This window comes from Camarhynchus parvulus, chromosome 11, assembly GCF_901933205.1.
Source record: "Camarhynchus parvulus chromosome 11, STF_HiC, whole genome shotgun sequence".
In the NCBI taxonomy this organism is placed as follows: Eukaryota; Metazoa; Chordata; class Aves; order Passeriformes; family Thraupidae; genus Camarhynchus; species Camarhynchus parvulus.
The window spans coordinates 12,773,202-12,793,179 of record NC_044581.1 but is presented as its reverse complement, the minus strand read 5'-3'; the positions used below and the strand labels follow the sequence as shown (position 1 = coordinate 12,793,179).

The 19,978-nt window shown below is 43.0% G+C and overlaps 1 protein-coding gene across 2 annotated transcripts in view; it reads right to left on the bottom strand.

Moving 5' to 3' along the window:
- Window positions 1-19,978, bottom strand: part of ZNF423 (zinc finger protein 423) — a 224,784-nt gene that overhangs the window by 8,743 nt on the left and 196,063 nt on the right. For both annotated transcript variants that reach the window (XM_030955690.1, XM_030955691.1), the window contains 2 exons: window positions 14,518-14,649; window positions 12,808-12,923 (listed from right to left, as the gene is read on the bottom strand). In XM_030955690.1, coding sequence (XP_030811550.1) covers window positions 12,808-12,923; window positions 14,518-14,649 — 248 coding nt within the window. The remainder of the gene's footprint in view (window positions 1-12,807; window positions 12,924-14,517; window positions 14,650-19,978) is intronic.

The window sequence follows — 19,978 nt, the reverse complement described above, 5'->3', positions numbered from 1 at the left end:
TACACCAAAAACCCCAATGCACACCCCAGTGCTGACCTGTTTCCAATCTACTTATAGGTCCTGCTCAGGGAAGCAATGTTTCAAAATAATTTTCAAGAGGTAAACCATTTTACAGGAATCTTTCTTAGGTTTTCCTCTCAAAAGCATGAAATTGTTGATTTCTTAGAAACCAATCCAAATCTGATCTCATTAATCCCTCCTTGATCGAAGGTAAATCATATCACATAAGCCAGTTAATTGTTCACTTCTGTGAGGCCTGGAACCATCATTGTGGAACATGGTGTGACTCCTCTAAACACCAAATGATTTCCTGATTGGGTCTTTATTATAGGACCAAGATGGTGTCTTTTCAAAAAATATTTAGAGCAAAAGTGAAACACTTTACATAACACCTTTAGAAGTTAGAATGCATAGGGCAAAGCTTCACTGAGGGACTGTTTCCATGGGAATATAAATCAATAAAAGTCAGGAAATTGAGAGTTGAACCTAAAACTTGTTCTGCTGTTCTCTGGTATGGAAAGGGTCACTGAACACCATCTCATTACTTTTTGTTGTTTTTCCCCTCTGCACCAGCTAGGTATTCCTGGTATTAAGGACAGGCATATAACAGTTTCTGTCTTAACTGTAAATTTTAATGCAAATTAACAGGGGCAGGTCTCACATTGATAACTTAGGCATCATCCTCCACTGAATGATGGGAGCTGCAGCTGATCCAAATTCCTTGGGCCAAATAACTAAGTGTGGACAGCCAGACTTGGCACAAGCAGCACCTGCCTGCAGTAGGACCACAGCCCTTTGACCACTAAATCCTTTAAGAAGCAGCAACTAAAGTACAATTCCCTCTAATGGGATACTGATCTGACAAATTGTATTGCCTTGTGTTATGGATACAGTTTTCTTAGGGGCAGATAAATATTCCTGTCATGTGGCACCCACACACTGCTTGTGCTGACAAAACAGCTGGTCAGTGACCTGTTGCCTTGGTCATAATGGTTGTTATTGCTGGTTTCTAATTTCAAAAGGAAAATAAAAATCCTCCATGCAAGTAGCTCTGCTATAAAATAGCAAGGCCATAGTTACAGAGTGCTTTACATGCTGCCCCATTAGTGTAGATGCCACCAGCAGAGCAGAAGTCTGCAGACAGCGTTGTGCTTAGCCCACTGCTACAAGGAATTAACCCTGAAGGACTAGGAGTGTGAAAGAACCATGCCAAATTTGTTCTTATAAGTAAAAGAGGGGACAAAACATCATCAACATGAGCCTTTTCCTCGAAGACATCACAGGACAAACATGGAAGGCAACATTGCTATGGTATGTGTGCATAACAACTGAGTTAAATGGGATTTTCCAGCCATTGCTACTCCATTACAACAGTGTCACTGGTCTCAGGAAAATCTGCTTTTTAAACAATCCTGATTTCATGCAAAGACTAAGAGCATGTGCCAGCCCCAAAGGAGGACACATTTTTCAGAAGTAAATATGTTTTAAGCAACCTCATTGCTCCTTTTGGAGACACAATAACATAACACACAGATGACAGATAGGCCATACACAGCCAAACCTCAATGCCCATGGCAATTTATTCACGTTTAACTGTGCAGCAGAAACAAATGAGGAGGCTGGGTGGTCAGGCAGGAGCTCTACCCCAGGGCTGGCACAGTGTGGGCACTGCTTTGGCCATTCCTGCTTGGTGCAAAGCCAAGGCAATGGGGGTCTGGGGACAGGCTCTGCATGGAGGTGACCTCTGGGTGTCCATACTGCCTGCCCAGGATGTGGCACAGAAGACACACAACACACTCTGCAGTGCATCAGCTCGAGCACAGCTGAGTGATAAGCTCAGGACTGCGGCTGCCAAATCTGGTCTGGCTCATGCAGAGCTGGGGTGACAGAGCCTCGCTGAACCCAAGCTGACCTTGCACAGAGCCACGAGCTGTCTCTGCACTGATCCCATCAGCACATACCATCTCACTCTATCATCCAGATTTTTCCAACAAAGCCCCATCACCTCACTGAGGATAGACAGTTTAGTATCTCATAAGTTAATCCATTAACATAAAGGGAACATTGGTGATTACTGCCCAGGCTGGGTCATTGCACATGTACACCCAACCCTGCACCAAACACTCCCACCCCCTTCTCATTTTACATAAGCAGAACAGGCACAACATGAAAAGAAGCTGTATTTTGAATTGGTTTTCCTTTCTCCTCTGGTCAAAGGGAGGTATAAAACTCCTCTCAAAATACATTATTAAAGCAGGGTATAATTAGGCAAACAACAGTATATGATTGAATGTACTTCTCTGGAAGGAACAACAGAAGAAGCAAACAGCAAGGCTGTTCCAGGCTTGTTTTCAGATCCCTGAAATGGGCTGGACTGAGAATACTGACAGCCTTCCTGACAGGAGCGTGGAGGTGCAGGCAGTGACAGCCCTATACACACAGCCAGATACAGACAAGCCAGTAGACCACTGACTCTAACAACTCGTTATTCTTTTGCTGTTCTCAGACCCAATGTTTTTCCTGGCCACTCATCATACTTGCTCCATGTATCTGACCTCACAGAAGAATGAGAACAGGTAAGGCAGGGAGAAATTAATAGGAGTTTCTCTTACAGTCTTTAAAATCCCCCTGGGAAAACTGGCCCTTGGGATAGGGTTACAGGGCAGGATCCCTATCCTCAGCTCTCTCCAGCAGCCAGGGCTGCTGCTCCTGCTGCCTTTCACTAGCTGAGGAGATAAACCCTAGGATTACACCCTAAATCTCTTGCTCTGGAAATCAGGGGTACACACAAGGGCTTTTAAATTTCTTCATGAAATTATTTTTCAAATTCCTTCTAAGCAGTAAAAGTGATGGGGCCTCCACCAGCACCACAGCAGTAGGCAACAGCAGTACAGTATCACTCCAGGATTTCCTGTCTGGAGTCTAAGCTTCACATCTGAAATACAGCACACACACAACATTTGTATGACAGAGGAAACACAAGACGCTTGCCACACATTTATTATCTTCCTGGGGAAATGATATAGAGGACAAAAGAGACTATATTTACTCCCTCCCCAGCTGCTTTTACAATCTAATAATTTATTTCTCCTGGACATAAATTTCAGATTTAAACGAAATCCCTGAAACCTAAAGATGCCACATGGTAGAGGCTAGGGCAGTATTTCTTTCTCTTTTGGAGATGGAGTGCTTAATGCATTGCTCAGTTAACCAGAAGCCTTAAAATTTAGTGGGGCGGGGGTGGAAAGAGACAAGCAATTAGACTGTGGCACACCCTAGATGCAAATACAGGTGACTGTTATTACTACCTTCATACACAGAGTTAAAAATATCTGGTTATTGAAAATTATTTTCTCAGTCCACAGGGGTTGATGTAGGTTTAGGCTGAGATGTTTATTTTTTCTGCAGCAGCTGTACTGGGGATTCTTTTACAACATTTTCCTTACACAGAAGCTATATATCATTCATATTTCTGAAAGCTGAGGTGATTTCTATGATGTAAGAAATCTCTGCAATTAGAAACAAACATTTCTTTTTTCCAAAAAATAAAATGAATCTCCAAACCCTTCAAGGCAGCAACTAAGATAGCAGCGCTCTTAGGGCAAATGTGAAATTCCAGGGTATAAATTCATGTTAACTGCTACAAATATATCCATCTGTTCACAGACTAACTAGTGACTGAAACTGATGAGTCCATTGAAATGTAATTTTTGAGTCCACTAGCGTCTGTTCTCTTCTAGTAATAAAGTAAATGCTTTTCAATAACTCTGCTGCTTTTCAATGCCAATTTCCATTTAAGTAGGCTCAGGTTCTCTCTAAAAAAAAACCCCTAAAATTAAAATAGCAAATTCCTTTTCTTTCCAAAGGTCAAACTCAGCTTTTAAAGAACACGCAACATTTCAGCAAGGCAGAGAGGACAAAACTCCAATCAGATAAATGGGCTGTGTAATGATTGAGAACCACGGCTGCCTTAGGTTTCTGAATGGGCTGTAGCATAGAATTTGGCACAGACTGATGTTGAAGCTTATATCTCTTTTACTGCGGACAAGAAATTCACTGAAATATATAAATAATGAATGTGGCTGGGGATCTCTACTGGTACTACTGCTGGTTCTGCAAGACACAGGAGCAGAAACATACACTGCTCCTTGTTTTTGTTATTAGGGAATCCTTGTTCTCCAACAATAAACACAGAATATTTTATCTGAAATGGCTTCTGCAGCACATCCAATATAAGTTTCAGCTCTCTAGAAGTGCCAGCAAATTGCAGAAAGATAAGTTACAAAGACGTACCTAATTTGCTGTGATGAATTGTGTGCATGCTTCAGTGATCAAAACTGCAGCTGAGACCTATTATATTTAATGATCTAGACATTTCTTGTGAAAACACTCAGGCATATACTGTTATGTCTGGACAAGCATCCCCACTTCAGTCTTTCCAAGCAAACGAAGAGACTGAACTTTTAAAAGGATGCTGTACAGCACCCTCGATGAGCACTTGAAAACTGAGGCTGATCAAGCTCCACTATTTTCTTTAAATAAAGCTTATACTCTGCCCTTTCCAGTGCAGCATCCCTCTTGCTTTGAAAAACAGTCAGTTCCTCTGGATGCTAGCGACACTTACAGGAGGCAACAGAGCTAGTCTGTGCTCAGACCAAAACTATGCTCCACAGCAGCTCCTACAGCAGGGGGAAATCAAAGGGGCTGGATCAGAGATCTCTCACCCCACCAGCAAAGAAAATTTCTGACAAGACATTTCAGAGAGAAAACAAAAGAAAAAAAAATTATTTGTCTACATGTTACACAAGGGTTCTGTTTCTATTTTAAGGGCTCTGCCCTGCTTACAAAGGCATGTGCTACCCAGCCCGGCAGGGCCAGGCAGGGGTGGCCGCTTGTGCTGTCCCTGAGGACGCTGCTCCTGCACAGCCAGCTGTGCCATGGCCACGCTCACAGCCCCTGTGCTCACAGCTTATGGCCCCTGTGCTCCAGCCTCTCCACACAGCAGCAGGAAGCAGGGCTTCCTACCACCCTCTGTGGGGACAGGGATGTCACCTTGTGAGCACGTCAAGGTCTTTGGAATAAAAGGTCTGAGGTTTCCAGGGCTTTATGTCTGGCTCCTCCAAAATTGTCCAGCATGGAACAGGGTATATTATACAACCTTGCCTTTCCAAATTTACAAAACAGATAAAAAACCCCTCAGAAAATGTGCTGATAAACTTAATTCATTCATGGTTATAAGAACCACAGAGATCTGCAGAAAAAATTCACAGAATTTTCTTGCTATACACATCCAAGAGCTCATGCTCTCCCTCCCTGGTCAGTCTGAACCTCTTTCTATCATTCATTGTTCAACAAAACACAGCAAAACATAAACACGTGCTTTTGACTCTAGAAATAAGGATTTCAAAGTGCTGAAATTTTCATTCACCTGAGGAGCTGCTAAATACTATCACAGTGGTAATTTGTGATAGTGTGGTAAAGAATGAAGAAAAGGTATTTGTTAATTGTTGACATAACAAAATTAATTTTCCATCCCTAAACTTTTTCTCATCTCTCCTGTGAGCTCTGATGCAATGTTACTGACTGGCACTGCTGAAATGCCAACTTGCATTTCTCATCCTTAATTTCTCTCTAAATGTCATTAGTAATTGTTATTGCCAGACCAGAGAGTGCAATCTGGTCTTTCTGAAAGAAAATCCATTTCTCATTTCTTCTCCTGTGCTTCCTCCTTTTGGTCAGGATAGATGTTTAACACAGCCTGTGTGCTCTGCTGCCATGAGGAGGGGAATACATTAATGTATCTGGAAGTACAACATTCCTGCTTTATTTATTTACATATACTATGCCTGGATCCTTATGAATACCAAATTGTATATTCAGAAGGGTCTTCAAAGCACATCTTTCACAAACACTAACAAGTCTTAATTGAATAAAGCTAACAAGTAGGCAAAGGGAACACCCTTTAATGTGTGCATACGGACTCCTCTCTGGATGCTTCCATAATCTATCCTTGCTGGTGGGCAGCAACGCTGTCAAATATAAAAGCATATTATATGATTTTCCTCTCTTTTAATCACAGGGAAAACAGATTTCTCTTGTGAGATGTGTAAACTAGTCCAGCTTTGGTCTGGATAAATGTATCACCCTCATTGCCCCAAAAAGTAAAAGTGTTTTCCACCACTAAGAGGGGAGGTGAGCTTGTACACCTGTGTGCAAAGGAAAACCTGCCAGTGTAAAAGGCTGGCTCGTTGCATATCACTGTGTATTGAGCCAGAGATGTGTACAGTTATGTGCAGCACCTACAAAATTTGGTCTCTGGTATTTAGGGGCAAGTAGCACCTTGGCACATTGGGTCAGTTTCAGGGAGGACTCTGTGTCACGACAGACCTTTAGCAGATCTCCCCATAATAGCACATCTTGCACTTCCACGTCTGCATTATATTTTGTAAGGTATATAAAGGAATTAATTCAAAGCTGAGCTGCATTTCCCTACCCATTAACTAAAGGCATCTTATCTTAAAATAAATAGACATTTGAACATTTCCAGCCAGGAATTGTGCTTTCAATAAACACAATTGATGCATATACATTGTCTCTTGGCGGCTTACACTCCTGCCCATCTGTTGGGATGGCATGGTGCCTGCGCAAAAGTTGGTTGGACCCTTGCCCTAGGGCATAGATGACAGGCAACGACGGGTTTAGCTGGGCAGCCTGAGCAGCAGATCCAAGTGCCATCTCTGCTGGAGGAAGCCCCGTGTGTGTGCCAGCCCTGCCACATTGCAGCGACATGCCTCCTTACACTTGATCACACATGTTGACACTTGGGTGCGCTTAAGTGCATTAATGGCTAAAACGATGCCTTTCACCTGGCTCCCTGCTTTTTTCCTCCACTCTGTGCGGCTGCTGGGTTTTCTGCACATGTTAATATGAAGTTGTGTGCACTTTGTTAGCCAGGGCCAGCCACAGAATGGCCCTAATGTTTAAGAAGTGAAGGAGGGGTTTTTGTTACGGGCCCTGCTGCTCCAGTGCCAGACATATCTTTATCTCAGGTGAGAGATCTTCGTGCCTCTCACTGAAGAGACCTCAGACAGGATAAAGATGCAGCAATATATTGATCAGAACCATCTTTCCAAATGAAAATGTTACACCCTGGCACTACACCACACACAGGGCAATTCAAGATTTCTGCGCCCTCCTTTGTTGCAGCAGAGGTGGCCGCACAAAGAGGCCACGTGGCCTGGATTCCATTACTGTTCTAGCACCACAGCAAACACCCCCTGCCAGAGTGAGGGGAAGAAGGTGCTGCCTGACAAGCCACACAGGGGTGAGCATGAGCAGCCCTTGCTCTTACATTAACCTCTGTGCATGTCAGGCCCAGGAAACCTCTGGCATTCTCTGCACAGAACCCCACTTGCAGCTGCTGCAGAGCCAGCACCAGCCCCACATTGTCTGCAATGGAGTCTCTTAGCTTTGGTCCTTACCAGAGGCTGTTCCTAACCCTAAAGTTTCAAACACTCATATATTCCTCCTCCTCCTCCTCCTCCTCTGAATTTAAACACACACATTGAAAACCAGAGACCTTATAGGTAAAAGCTCTTCCCTACTGTGAAAACAGATCACAGATAAAACTTGTGGTTTTGCAGTCCATAAAGAATGTTCAGGCAGGCAGACTCAACATGATGGGTATGTGCCTACAGCACTTTTAATTTTTAATTATTGTTAGTTATAATTATCTGACTGCGTCTGAATGAAACCCAGCAATATGGCTGGAATAGATTTTGGTAGTCTTGTAATTTATTAGCTTTGTAACTACTAATAATTAAAATTTAACAATACTCCAAGCACCACAGCAACATTTTTTTAAGAAACGCTAGCCAAATCTGCTAGGATAACTGACTAGTCATTTTCACAATTTTAAAGAAGGAATTACATTTAAAATTTAAAAATTAAAAAATAAAAGTACAAAAGAAGGAAAAATAGCTAACAGGTTTATTAAAGCCTATCAAAACACAAAATGCAAAGATAAAAAATCTGTTTTAAAAGAAAAAAAGGATGCTGCTTGCAGAAAATTAATTCTACACGTGATTTTTTGTGTGCTTTGCGTGAAATTTAGAAAGAGCTTGTGGTATGTTTTCAGTAAGAAGCTCTTGGTGTTTGCTATCTAAGCCACACTAAGTCCTGAAATACAGCAAAAGTTACATCAAGTGATAGCACTGCCTTGAGACAGAGCCACATTTCAGGTCCCATTTGTCCTGCCATCCACACACTCTCAAGGAGAAACATTTTCTGCAACTTCCTCAAGATACCATGGAATTGCCTTTCTCTCAATGCCTGAATGGACACTGGGGCACAGAAACACTGAGATTCTGCACTGCTGCAAGCACACAGGACTGGTTGGAAGAAAAATTTTACTTCTACTTAAGTAAGCTTTTTTATACCCCCAGAAAGTAAGTAAAGTCCATTTTTCAAATAGGAGCTGGAGATATGGCTGGGTACAGACTCAAAATTGCTGAAGTCTTTCTTCAGTGCTCCAGTGGTGGTGAAGGGAGCCCTTGGACAGAGCCCTGCAGACTCGCCTGCGGGTGGGGGGCTCCCAGCCAAGCCAAGGGGCTCTGGTTCTCCTCTGTGCTTCAGGGGACACTGCTGCACCCAGATGGCCCCAAGGACCACTGGCACGAGCAGCTGGAGATGTGGCTCCCCACTGCCCCCTCCCAGGGACCAGCACAGGCACAGAGCAGCTCCTGTGTGTCCCCCACTGGGTCACATCAGATCATAGGGCAGATCGCTGTGGTGTCCCCTCACCTGTGCAGGTCACAGCCCTCTATGTCCTCACAGCCCTATGGTCTGATGTGGCACATCTAACATCAAGCTGATATTAAAAGCAGACTTAAAAAGAGAAAACCTGCTTAGGGCTTGATCTGCTGTAATCAGCAGAAAGAATCCCAAGGACTTTGATGTGGACCAAATCAAGCCCCTGGAGGACATTCATGGTAAATCATTATTAATATAATGAGTGCAATTTCTGTGCAGCAGCTCATTCCTGTTTATGGATATATGAAAATTGCTAGCTTTTCACATGAAATAAAACGAGAGGGGAGACAGACCACAGTGCTAGCCAATGAGCCATAGTAGCTCCTTTTGATATGTGTACATTTAAAAAACTGGGCATTTCAAATGACAGCACATTCCTCCAGTGAAGCTCTCTTAATTTAGTGGTTTGACATATCTCCAAATCTGAGCAGAAAAGAAAGCCCTTTATCTGTATCAGGCAATAAAACACCTGAACACCTGTGCTAGGAAAGACCTGGCAGGTACCCTGCTCCCTTGGTACCTGGATTATTTGCGCATTGTTTATTACATCCCTTGCCTTAGTTTTCATCAATTGTAATCATTTAGGAGGAAACAGTATGATTAACAGTACACAAGCAAACAGCAGGAATTAATCCTTTAAATACAAATACTTCACCGGTTATGTGATGGCTCCTTGGAAAAGCAGCGTGGCAAAAGAGTACACACAAAAATCCTTCTCAAGTTTTCTCTGAAAACCACTGCTCAGTCACAATTTGCTTAGTACAAGTCTCGATGCAAACACCTGAGGAGGGACCTCTCCTTGCTGTGAATCACACCACAAATGTAACTCTCAGCACCCATTGTGTGTCATCATTTCCGACCCATCTTTGGGGCTGGCACGGTTCCCTGCTACACTTTAAATAGCAAAGATCAAAATTTCACTTGTCAAAAAGCAAGCCCATCTGCCATGTCCAAGTGCCCATGGCTCTAGCTGCCTCTGAGGAGCTGGACCAGCAGCTCCCAGCACAGGTCCTGGAGATGGGGATCTGTCTGAAAGGGTTCCTTCTGCCCTACATGTGAGGAAACCCCAACCCTCCACCTCTACACTTGTTTCAGTGCAGGGAATGAAATGCCATAGCCTTGGTGTTTTATATATGAGCTATAAATTCACCCTTTTTCCAGGAGAATTTCATTATATTCATAGCTGTCAATTGTACAAAATGAGGATGTGAAAAAGACAGAGCTGCCAGCCTTTCCTCTTCTGCCCTAAGGGTGTGTGGGGTTATCACACATACTCTTTGCTCTGTGTTTTATGCTTAACCTTCCCATGTTTTCCTTCCTTATTTCCAGTGAGATAATGTAAGCAGTTAAGTAGCATTCTGTTTTCTTTTCTTGTGGCAATATCATCAAAGTAACATTACTGACTCATTGCTCCAGATTCTCACCAAAATTCCCACCGTTTATAAAGCAAGTTCAGTTCCTCGGAGCATTCCTAAGCCTGGTTTTACAGCTCCATCAGATAGTGGAAACTTCAAAGCAAAAACCTATATTAAAATACAACTACTAATTCAGCAGCACAAAGAGGGTTTGATCACTTCCAGAGCATGAAGCTACCAAAGCAGTATTTGCACCAGCCACTAGAGGTATATTTACAGCAGCATTTACAGTTTTTTGTCACATGGCACACACATTGTTTAAAAGAAACGTTCAAAAATCAGCAGGGCTAGTTCGTGCCATTCTGTGACATCTCTAAAAGTTACCTTTTCCCTTTGCTGCCTGTCATTTTCCCCACCTTCCTTGCTTTTCCTGCTTTTCTACAAGCACCTCACTCTGAATTTCTTCTTGAAATAGTTGAATGCTCAATCTTTTAAAACATATTTTCAGTGGTTTCACTTGAAAATACAAAGAAGGAAAACAGTGCGTAGGTTCAGGTTTTGATACCAGTTATTTCATGCCAGTAGGAAAGCAAGTTCAGAACTGAACAGTCAAATCCATCAAGCAGAACCCCTTGATGGAGGCTGATTTGCCCACATAAGATAATTGCACACTTAAAGACACAGAAAGGTTTATGCAGATTTAACCCCAAGTAGCAGCTGAACAACTGGTTCACTAAAATAATACTAAATCTTCATTATTCAACAAAAATATAACCAACAGTTGAGGAATTTAGAGCAGGCAGCTTACACACCAGAAACTAATGAGATAATCATGCCAAGGCAAATTGGTTCAAAAGTCTTACACATTTCTAACTGATTTATACACACATTTTGTGTCCTCCTTGGCTCCAATATTTGCATTAGTAAATTCTCTGGCATAAAGTAAACACACATTTCTGAGTCACTACTGAAATAAAAGACTAAAACTGTGCAGCTAAGTATTGCACTTTCATTCAGCCAACATCATTCAAAACTACTCATGAAATTATTATGAATTATTATAAGCAGAAAAATTTTGAGTGCAGAAAAATCCTGCATAAAAACTGAAAAATTACAATCCTAATTTATATGATTAGAGCTGACATTTGCAGCAATTGTGCAATGCACAAAACTTCAGAATTGAAACACTATGTAATTAAAATCTGTAATTGCAAAAAATAGGCCGCTTAGACTATAATTTAAACAGGTTCTCTTTATTTGATCATCTGATTCTAAAGGTTAATGCAGTGGCCTAGGAAGCCAGTGTTCCCATTTTAATTGTGCTGGCATTTTGACCAAACACCACTTTTAGGGAGATATGGGAGGAAAAATCAAAGCTGTCTTTGCAAGCCACTGCTGCCTTCATAAAACGTTCATAGTGAGAACACACAAACCCAAAATCTGCTGACTTTATTAAAATATTAACAAGGTATAGTTAAAACTTTTGTACACTTATGCAAATCAGGTCGCTAGAACAAGGGAAAGGCGGGATCCCCTGGGAGAAAAAAAATATAAAATCAACAAAGTGAAAAGATCAGCCATCCTTCCACAGCATGACAGCACAACACAAGAGGCAGCAGCTTGGGAATTCAGCAAGATAAATAAAAACCCTCCAAAGTTTAAGTAAATCGTGGTTTATAAAGCTAATACATTTGAATGAGGCATATGGTACCATTCTATAAAAAGACTGCCTTTCCCAGGGGATGGAGGGGTGGTTTTGGTGGCCATGCTGCACAGGTGAGATGGGTGTGAGGAGCAGCCAGGGTGGGCACCTCCCCACGAGCTCTGTGCCAGGGCAGGCTCTGGGCTCCACTGCCCAAGAGGAACCCTGCACACACACATGGAGGAGCTTCAGTGTCTCTGTGGGTTCAGCACCAAGGCTGTTGGTGGGGTTTAACCCCCAGCCTCCCAGCTCCAAGGAGGCCTCTGGGGCCAGGGCTCCAAGCGTGGCTGCAGCAGCGTGCCCAGGTCAGGGCCCAGCCCCTGCAGAAGGATTTGTGCCCCTGGGAATGGGTGTGAGCCAAGCACTGGCTCTGTGGAGGCTACAGCTGCTGTGGCTGCAGCCCCAGTGCTGCCAGGGACAGTGGTGTGGGAGGCCTGGGGTGCAGAGCTCAGCCCGGCAATGTGCTGCTGCCTGGGAGGAGCCTCTGCCTGAGCATCATGTTGAGCTGCACCCACGCTGTCTCATACTCAGCAGGGAAAATTCCTTTACTTATGATTTAGCAGCAGGGAAGGGGATGGGGCAGCTACCATTTGCTTAGTCTTTGTATGTTAATCAGTCCCTAAATTATTAATGGAGAAAAAGAAATTATTTACAAGGTGTTTGACGTAGACATGTAAGGATGTAGCAACACTACTGTCAAGAGAAATACTCATAAATCATGATATCTGTCTTGTCTTATTTATTTATTTATTCCAACCATGCTCAGAGACCTTTTTCTCCTCCAGGCACCCAAGGAGGCAGGGGGAGATTGAGAGACTGTTTAAGGGCAGAATAGACCACACCAAGGTTAGGCACCTTTTCTAAATGCTGCACAAGGGTGACAGTTGCACAGAGAAATCAACAGCTTTAGCTTTGTTTTTACTCCTGTTGTAAACATACCTGAAGCTCTGTTTGAAAGAAGAACTTCTGTGGGCACTGGGAACAGTCATAAATTTTGTCTTCCTGCCCGTGCACTGCAAAGATGTGCTGCTGCAGTTTGTTTGCCTGTACAAAAACTGAAACAACACAGTACAGTTAGTTGAGATTGTTTCATATAAGGCACCTCGTCTCAAGCTGCACTTCAGAGTCTCTGCAACTGTAAAAGGTCCAAGGATATCTGCCAGAGAAGCACTGATACACTTGGTTCAGCAGAATTTCCTTACAAGTAGTCAATTTAGAGTCTCCAGGCTGACAGTCAGCTTACTTCTAACAGACTTTACATCCTGTATGGATTTTTGATATTTCACATAAAGCTAACACTGTCCAGGTAACTGGAAGAACTCAGCCTTCAGACCAAAGAGAGGACGTCACTGCTCCCATGGGGAGCCCTGGGCCCATGGCAGGTGCATCAGATGCATTTTTAATGCAGGACAACTGGGCCAGGAGAAGCCTTGATGGCTGGTCTGGAAGACACGTGGCCCAGAACAGCATTTCTGGCAGAAATATGAATCTGAAAGGGGAGGCTTGCCACAATTTTTAGATCTTTTAAATAGGTTGTCCATTCAGTATAAAAGAAAAATATTGTTTAACATCACAAATATCACAGCATCTGCATTATGATTCTGGATTGACAATTATTCTGATTTTACTGAGGGAAATTTTGAATAGTGAAATATATTGAACCACAGCTTTAGCTGATTAAAAAATATATCTATATTTGATTTAATTTTTGTGTCACTTTACATGAATGGTCATCTGTATGTAAAAATGGCTTCTTCAGCAGAATTTAACAAATGCATCCAAAATTTTAACAGCACATTTCAGAAAGGATATATAAACTCCAAGCTCACACAGAAACCATTTTCTCAAATGGTGGGTCAAACCCTAAACAATGTAGGTTCACCTTATTCCCACCAAAGTCAAAGGAATAGCAGGTGCTGCCATGCCCCTTAACTGACAACAGGCCCACAGTGACACCTATACCATCCTTATCTCTCAAACAGATTGGAAATGCAGATGTTAACTACTGTGTTGAAGAGAGTATAAAAGGCAGCCTTTAGCATGCACCCTGCCGATCCTGGAAAAGCAAGACTCGCCCATGATCATTTGCACTGATAAAACAGCTTAAATGATCTACAGAGAAGGAATACCTAGCAGGCTCTCAGACAGAATTGAGAAATGTACCACTGTAAGAAAACTGGATTTAAAAAAAAAACTCTGAGAGAGCAGCTGGCAGAATCATAGAGTTGTACAATTTGGTCTTATCAAACCTTTACTCCCCTTTACTCAGCACTGTAAGCAGACCATGAACCACCTGGCCTTTAAGGAGTCCTTGCTCAGGTGAATTAGGGCTTGCAAGAGCAGGTCCATCCTTTGCAAGTCCTGCCCTTGCAAACACACAGCACCTGTGAGCCACCAGGCGAAATGGAAATGTTTGGAGGCGTGGGGGCCATGCAGAGCCCGCTGCATGTGGCAGTGCTGCTCGCTGTCAGACGCCACAGAGCTGCTCGGCAGAGCGAGCCCCAGCTCCAGACAGAGGATATTTGAACATTTCCAAGCACAGTATTTCTTTTTCCCAGGGAAAGGAATACAGTATTTTACAAATCCCCCGAGTGTCATTTCTGGATCTAGCCATGCACGCTGAGGCTTGTCTTGGCCTCCCTGTCTTACCTGTGAAACAAACAGGGCATTTGAATGTGCCTCCCATCCCCTCAAAGCTGTGCTCAATCAGGTGACACAGGAGCTTTGCCGGAGAGTCAAACATCTGGTTACACAGCTTGCACTCATGATTGATGCCTTCCTCTGCAAGGTTCAAATGATACAACTTGTTAGTGACACAGCAGATTAGCGTCGGGGAGGCAGCAGCAGCCGGCAGGGAAGGCCTGTGCTGGGCACACAGGAGCCCCAGGAGCCCCAGGACCCCCAGCCCCAGAGCAGGAGGGGCTGCTGGAGCTCAGGGCTGCAGCCCCCACACCCCAGCTGTGCTGGGAGCTCCATCCAACCCAGGGCTCCCAACAGCCCTGCCACAAAGGGACAGCAGCCCTGCCCTGGGTGCAGGGGATTAAAGAGTCAAACAGCATTTAAAAGTACTTTAATAGTGTGAATTCAGCGCTGACAGAGGGCTGAAGTGATGTCTTCACCTCAGAGTACACTGCAAACATACAGGAGAGGAAAAAACTGTTGGAGAATTGCAGGAGCCGAGAGCAGAGTGTCAGTGTAATTTTTTTTGTATATCTTGGCATTTTACAAGGTGTAGAGAAACCACTGAAGGTATTTAAATGTAATTTGACAGCGGAATTTCCTTGTCATATATCTTAAGTATTGAATAAACAGGGCCCATTTTGGATGTGTCTGTATTCTAACTGATCTCAGTGAAATAGCAATAATTATTACCCAAGCCTACCACTTTTGCAAGATGATATACTTCTCTATTTACTGAAGTTTGTGGTTCTGAGTGTATTTGAGCTTTTTTTTAGAGATACTGAAGTCATATTAAAGCAATTTTCACACATAAAACTAAACAATGATTTGGTTTTCTTGAAGGGAGGGAGGGATTTGCAGAATTTTAGAAAACATAGCAAATGGTTTATAAAAATCAGAAACTACCAAAAAAGTTTTAATACTGTGCCTGGTTTCTGCAAATAACTCCCTGAAAATGTGTCTTTCCTTCACTGTGGCAGCACGTGAACTTCTCATGGAAACACATTTTAAAAACAAAATAAATTCTTTCTTTTGTTCTACACTCATCTTTATTTTTACATCCTCAAATATCAATGATTATTAATTTTTAGTTCCAAGATTGCTAAGAAATTACTACATTACCCCATTAACTAATCCTTGCCAAATACATTTGGCTCTTATGAATAATGTGAGCCCTCACGAGCACGGTCTTTACTTACAGTTGCTTCAAATTAGCTTTTTCTATCTTTAAAGGGGCTAAAGAGAAGGGAAGTATTGCTTGCTATGAAGCCTTTGGTACTATCAGGATCCCAAGGCCCCTGTACGAGGCTCGGACAGTGGGAGCTGCCTGTGCTGCCTGTGGGACCCGTGTGGCAGTGGGTGCCCACAGTGAGTGCTGTACCAGAGGTGCTGGGGTATGGGGAGGCAGCGTGGGGACAAGTAAACAGGTGGGTTGGGAAGGAGATAAAAAGAGAAAAGGAACAAGCCAGGAACAGAAAGATGAAAGGGCTGGTAGCTCCGTGGCAACAGCTCTATGGATTCCCTTGGGAGCCACAAGCAGGGACTGGGATGTTTCTAGGACGAGCCGAGGTTTGCAATGCTCCGCTCGCGCAGCCTCCATGGGCGGGCACGTTGCCCTCTCCAGGGTGTACATTTCCAAACCAGGCCCTCTCCCCTCACTTGGCCTAAGGCTGGATTCTCCCATCAGACCCTTGCCTGAAAAGTTCTGGCTTTGTGTGAATTTAGCAACCTGCTCCAGAGGGGAGAAGAGATGGGAAGGGACATGAGCCTCATGCTGAGCATGCCCAGCCACACCGCTGTGTACAGCAACCAAATGCTGCAATAAACCGCAGAGGACAAAGCAGGAACTGGGGGGAATGGAACAAATGCCTTCTACGAATAAATCAGAGAAATCATGTTTGACATTAATTTTCTACCCTCTACATACTGGGTGTTTGGAAAACAGTGATTCATGTACAGCCTATGGTCCTGTGTGAGCACATGTGTTCATAAATACAGATAGACACATACTGATGACTAGACTGCTGCTCCTTTTCCAGCCTAAATATCTATAATTTGAGTAAAACTGAAAAAAAAAAGAAAAGAAAAACAAACAATGCTCAGCATTTCAGTTAAAGAATATTCTTACAAGCTTGGTATGTTTAATTAGGTAACAGAGATTGTGTATTTTCTTCGCTGATCCCTGCAGTATTTTAAATAGTTAAACCCATAACAAACAAACTAAAACTAGAATGAAAAATAATAAAACATAATGGGTTCCTGCAGATCTGGAAATTTATCCCACTCGAGGCAAGACCTTTTGATTTGCAAATCCACTTCTGAATTATAAGGCCTTCTCCTCACCGGTGGGGGTTTTTATTCCACTCCCACAGGAGTCCATTATGTATTTCTTGTGTCTATAAAACCATCCAGAAAGAAAAAAAGAGGGAAAAAGTACCATGGTTAGCATGACAAACGTTTCTCTTTTCATGCATGTGTATTCAAAATATGAAAATGCCCAAAGATATAGATAGAATTGCTGCTATAATCACTCTCTCCTCTATGGCATTTTACAGCATATTATTTTACACAGAAACACAGCACATGTATAGGGATACTCAGTCACCTTTGGAGAATAACTTCCTTGAATTATATAAGATCATCTAGGTACATGCAAGGAGGCTTTTTGACAATGTGGTGTGACAGTCAAATGTGTGGTGCTGGGCAACAGCAAACATATCATCATTTCCCTCATTCTTATTCGCCTTTTTTGTTCTAGCATGACAAGCATCTATGAGAGACCTACATAACTCAAGTGAATTATGCAGCCCCTCTCATTTGTAAAATAAAATGCAGATTTTTACAGTTTGTTATGCCAGATCTTCTCCCATTTCTTCATAAGCGTATCTGTGGAGGGATCAGATGATTACAGGACTAAACAAGCAATGCACAGCAAACAAGAATCTTGGGTTTCTTGCCTTTTTTCTTGAGCTCAAAATAATAAGCATTAATTTTACACTTCATTTCTCAAAAAAATAATAGGATGTGCTCTTGTTTAAAACAAGCAGGCCTGCTGGATTCTGTCAGGCTGAAACTATGTCAGGCCAAAAGAGGAACAGAGCGCTTTGTGTAAAAGTATCATGGGGAGATGATAGTATCCTGTAATGTTTTCAGTACCTACTTTTGTCTCCAAAAGCATTTGATCCCTGGCAGACACATACTTATTTCCATACTGGTCTTGAGGGAAGCCAGTAGGAATGAGAGCTGATTATCTGAATCCTGAAGGTGAAACCTGGGTGGTGCCCGCTGATGTCAAAGGCAGGCGTTTGTATAAATTTGGAGGTACATAATTTACTGCCTGTTAGTGAGGATTAGTGGGCTGCCAGACCCAGCTGAACCACGGCGGCAGAGCACGTCACTCATTGTTCCCAAGGCCGGGTGCCTTTGCAGGATAGTTTTAAATATGTTGATAGGGTGTTTTGCAGCACTTACACTGCCATCCTGCCCACTTTAGAGTGGGAATATGCTTCTCCATAAAGCTATTTCTGCTGCAGCAATGTGCATTTAATACATATTACAATAAGTCTCTAAGCCTCTAAGAGAACCGACACCAGCAGCCTCCTGGCGAGGATGCAGTATAATTAATAATGCTGTATTAAACCCATTTACTGTATCAGCTGCATTTCTAATTATAACTATATTAATGGCAATGTGAAAGTACATGTTAACACTGTCGTGTACTGACACGTTATACCAACATTAAGTAGAAGATTTGAACACCAAAAATCAAAATGGCATTGTCTTTCTTTAGTTAAAACTTCTCTCTTCTACTCGATTTAATAAAGCAAAAATTTTCTCCTATAGAATAACCGCAATAGTCCTAATTTGAGAGATCATGTAAAATAATCTGATGCTCCTTGCTGACAACAACATGTACATCCCACACTATAGCTTTCCAGACCAGTATATTTCTACTCTACTGCAGCAAATTAAGCCAATAAAAAGGAATTTCTTCCCTGTACTCAGATGTTCACATCCATGAGTAAACCGTGCTTTTAATGAACTTTGAAATACTGTGATTCAGTGTAACAAAGCATTAATATACTGTATTCACAGAGAACCTTCTTCTGTCCATTAGATCATAAATCTGGTAGAATTAAATGGGCCGTGTGCTCTAATTATGGTAGAAATAAATAGAAATTGGAATGAACACAGGGAAATAAAATGAAAACTGAATGGAACTATTCTGTTTATGCAATTCATTTCCCAGTAAATAAGAAATCAAAGGGAAAAATTTATAATGTAAGAAAAGGAGCTTCCCCAGCAATTTTTTCCATGTGGCTGTGAAGGAGCAAGGGGCTGGAACCAGGGTAGGGTAGCAGTGATGGACACCCCCCTTAAACACAAAGCCTGTAGAGAACCACTTTAATCCCTCATCTGCTTTGCACCACTCCACCACTGGTTTTCATTAAAAACAATTCAAGGATGGAAGGAAAACCAAGGTTTGAGGACACGCTGCAACTGCTGCTAGGGGATGGCAAATTTGCAGATGGTCACATTGGACAAAGTCGATGTCTGCTGTACAGTCAACACTTCCTTCTCACTGTTGCTGCCTAAATCCCATAACCTGCTACACAAACCATTTGGGCCACACTGCTCCATTGCATTTGTGTAATTGCTCCTGGGGGATGTGGCTGGGCCCTTCCCTTGCCGGGGGCAGCATGGGGCCAAGGAGAGCCTGCGCTCCCTTGCTGGGGCAGCACGGGGCCAAGGAGAGCCCACGCTCCCTTGCTGGGGGCAGCACGGGGCCAAGGAGAGCCCACGTTCTGCCCGGCACTGCGAGCAGCTCTGGGTGCTCTGCAGCACGGCCAAGGCAGCCTGGGCGGGGAAAGGCAGCGGATTGATGGCGTGGCAACAGAAATGTCACCTGGGGAGCTGGGTGCCGTCCTCCCAGGGATGCTGGAGGTCAGTTACTATGGCAACAGCGAATGAGCTCAACCTTGTAACTGACCCTTATCTTTTTTTGATCTGTGGCCCCCTTGGGACCTTGGCTGGAAATCAACTGGAAAATAATCTGGTCACATATCAGAAAGAAAACTATTTATACTTATTTATTTATCCAGGTAGAGCTCGTATCTCCCTTTGATGACTCTGCCAGACTAACGACACCCATCATGTTCCCTCAGCGGTTTCAGTGGCTCTGTGGAAACACCCGGCTCTGTGCTGTGAGAAACCATGCCAAACCCCCCTGCCACTGCACAACACACACACACAATGCCATGGATATCTCTGCTCATGACTCCATTGATATATTGCCAAAATCTTGCCTTGCTCTCAGCCCCCAACTTGCCTGTGTGGATAAACATACACCTACACCCCTTCTTGGATGGTTTAATATTTTATGTTGGTATCCACTAATCATATTCTTTTGTGCTTTATCTCTCTGCTGAAA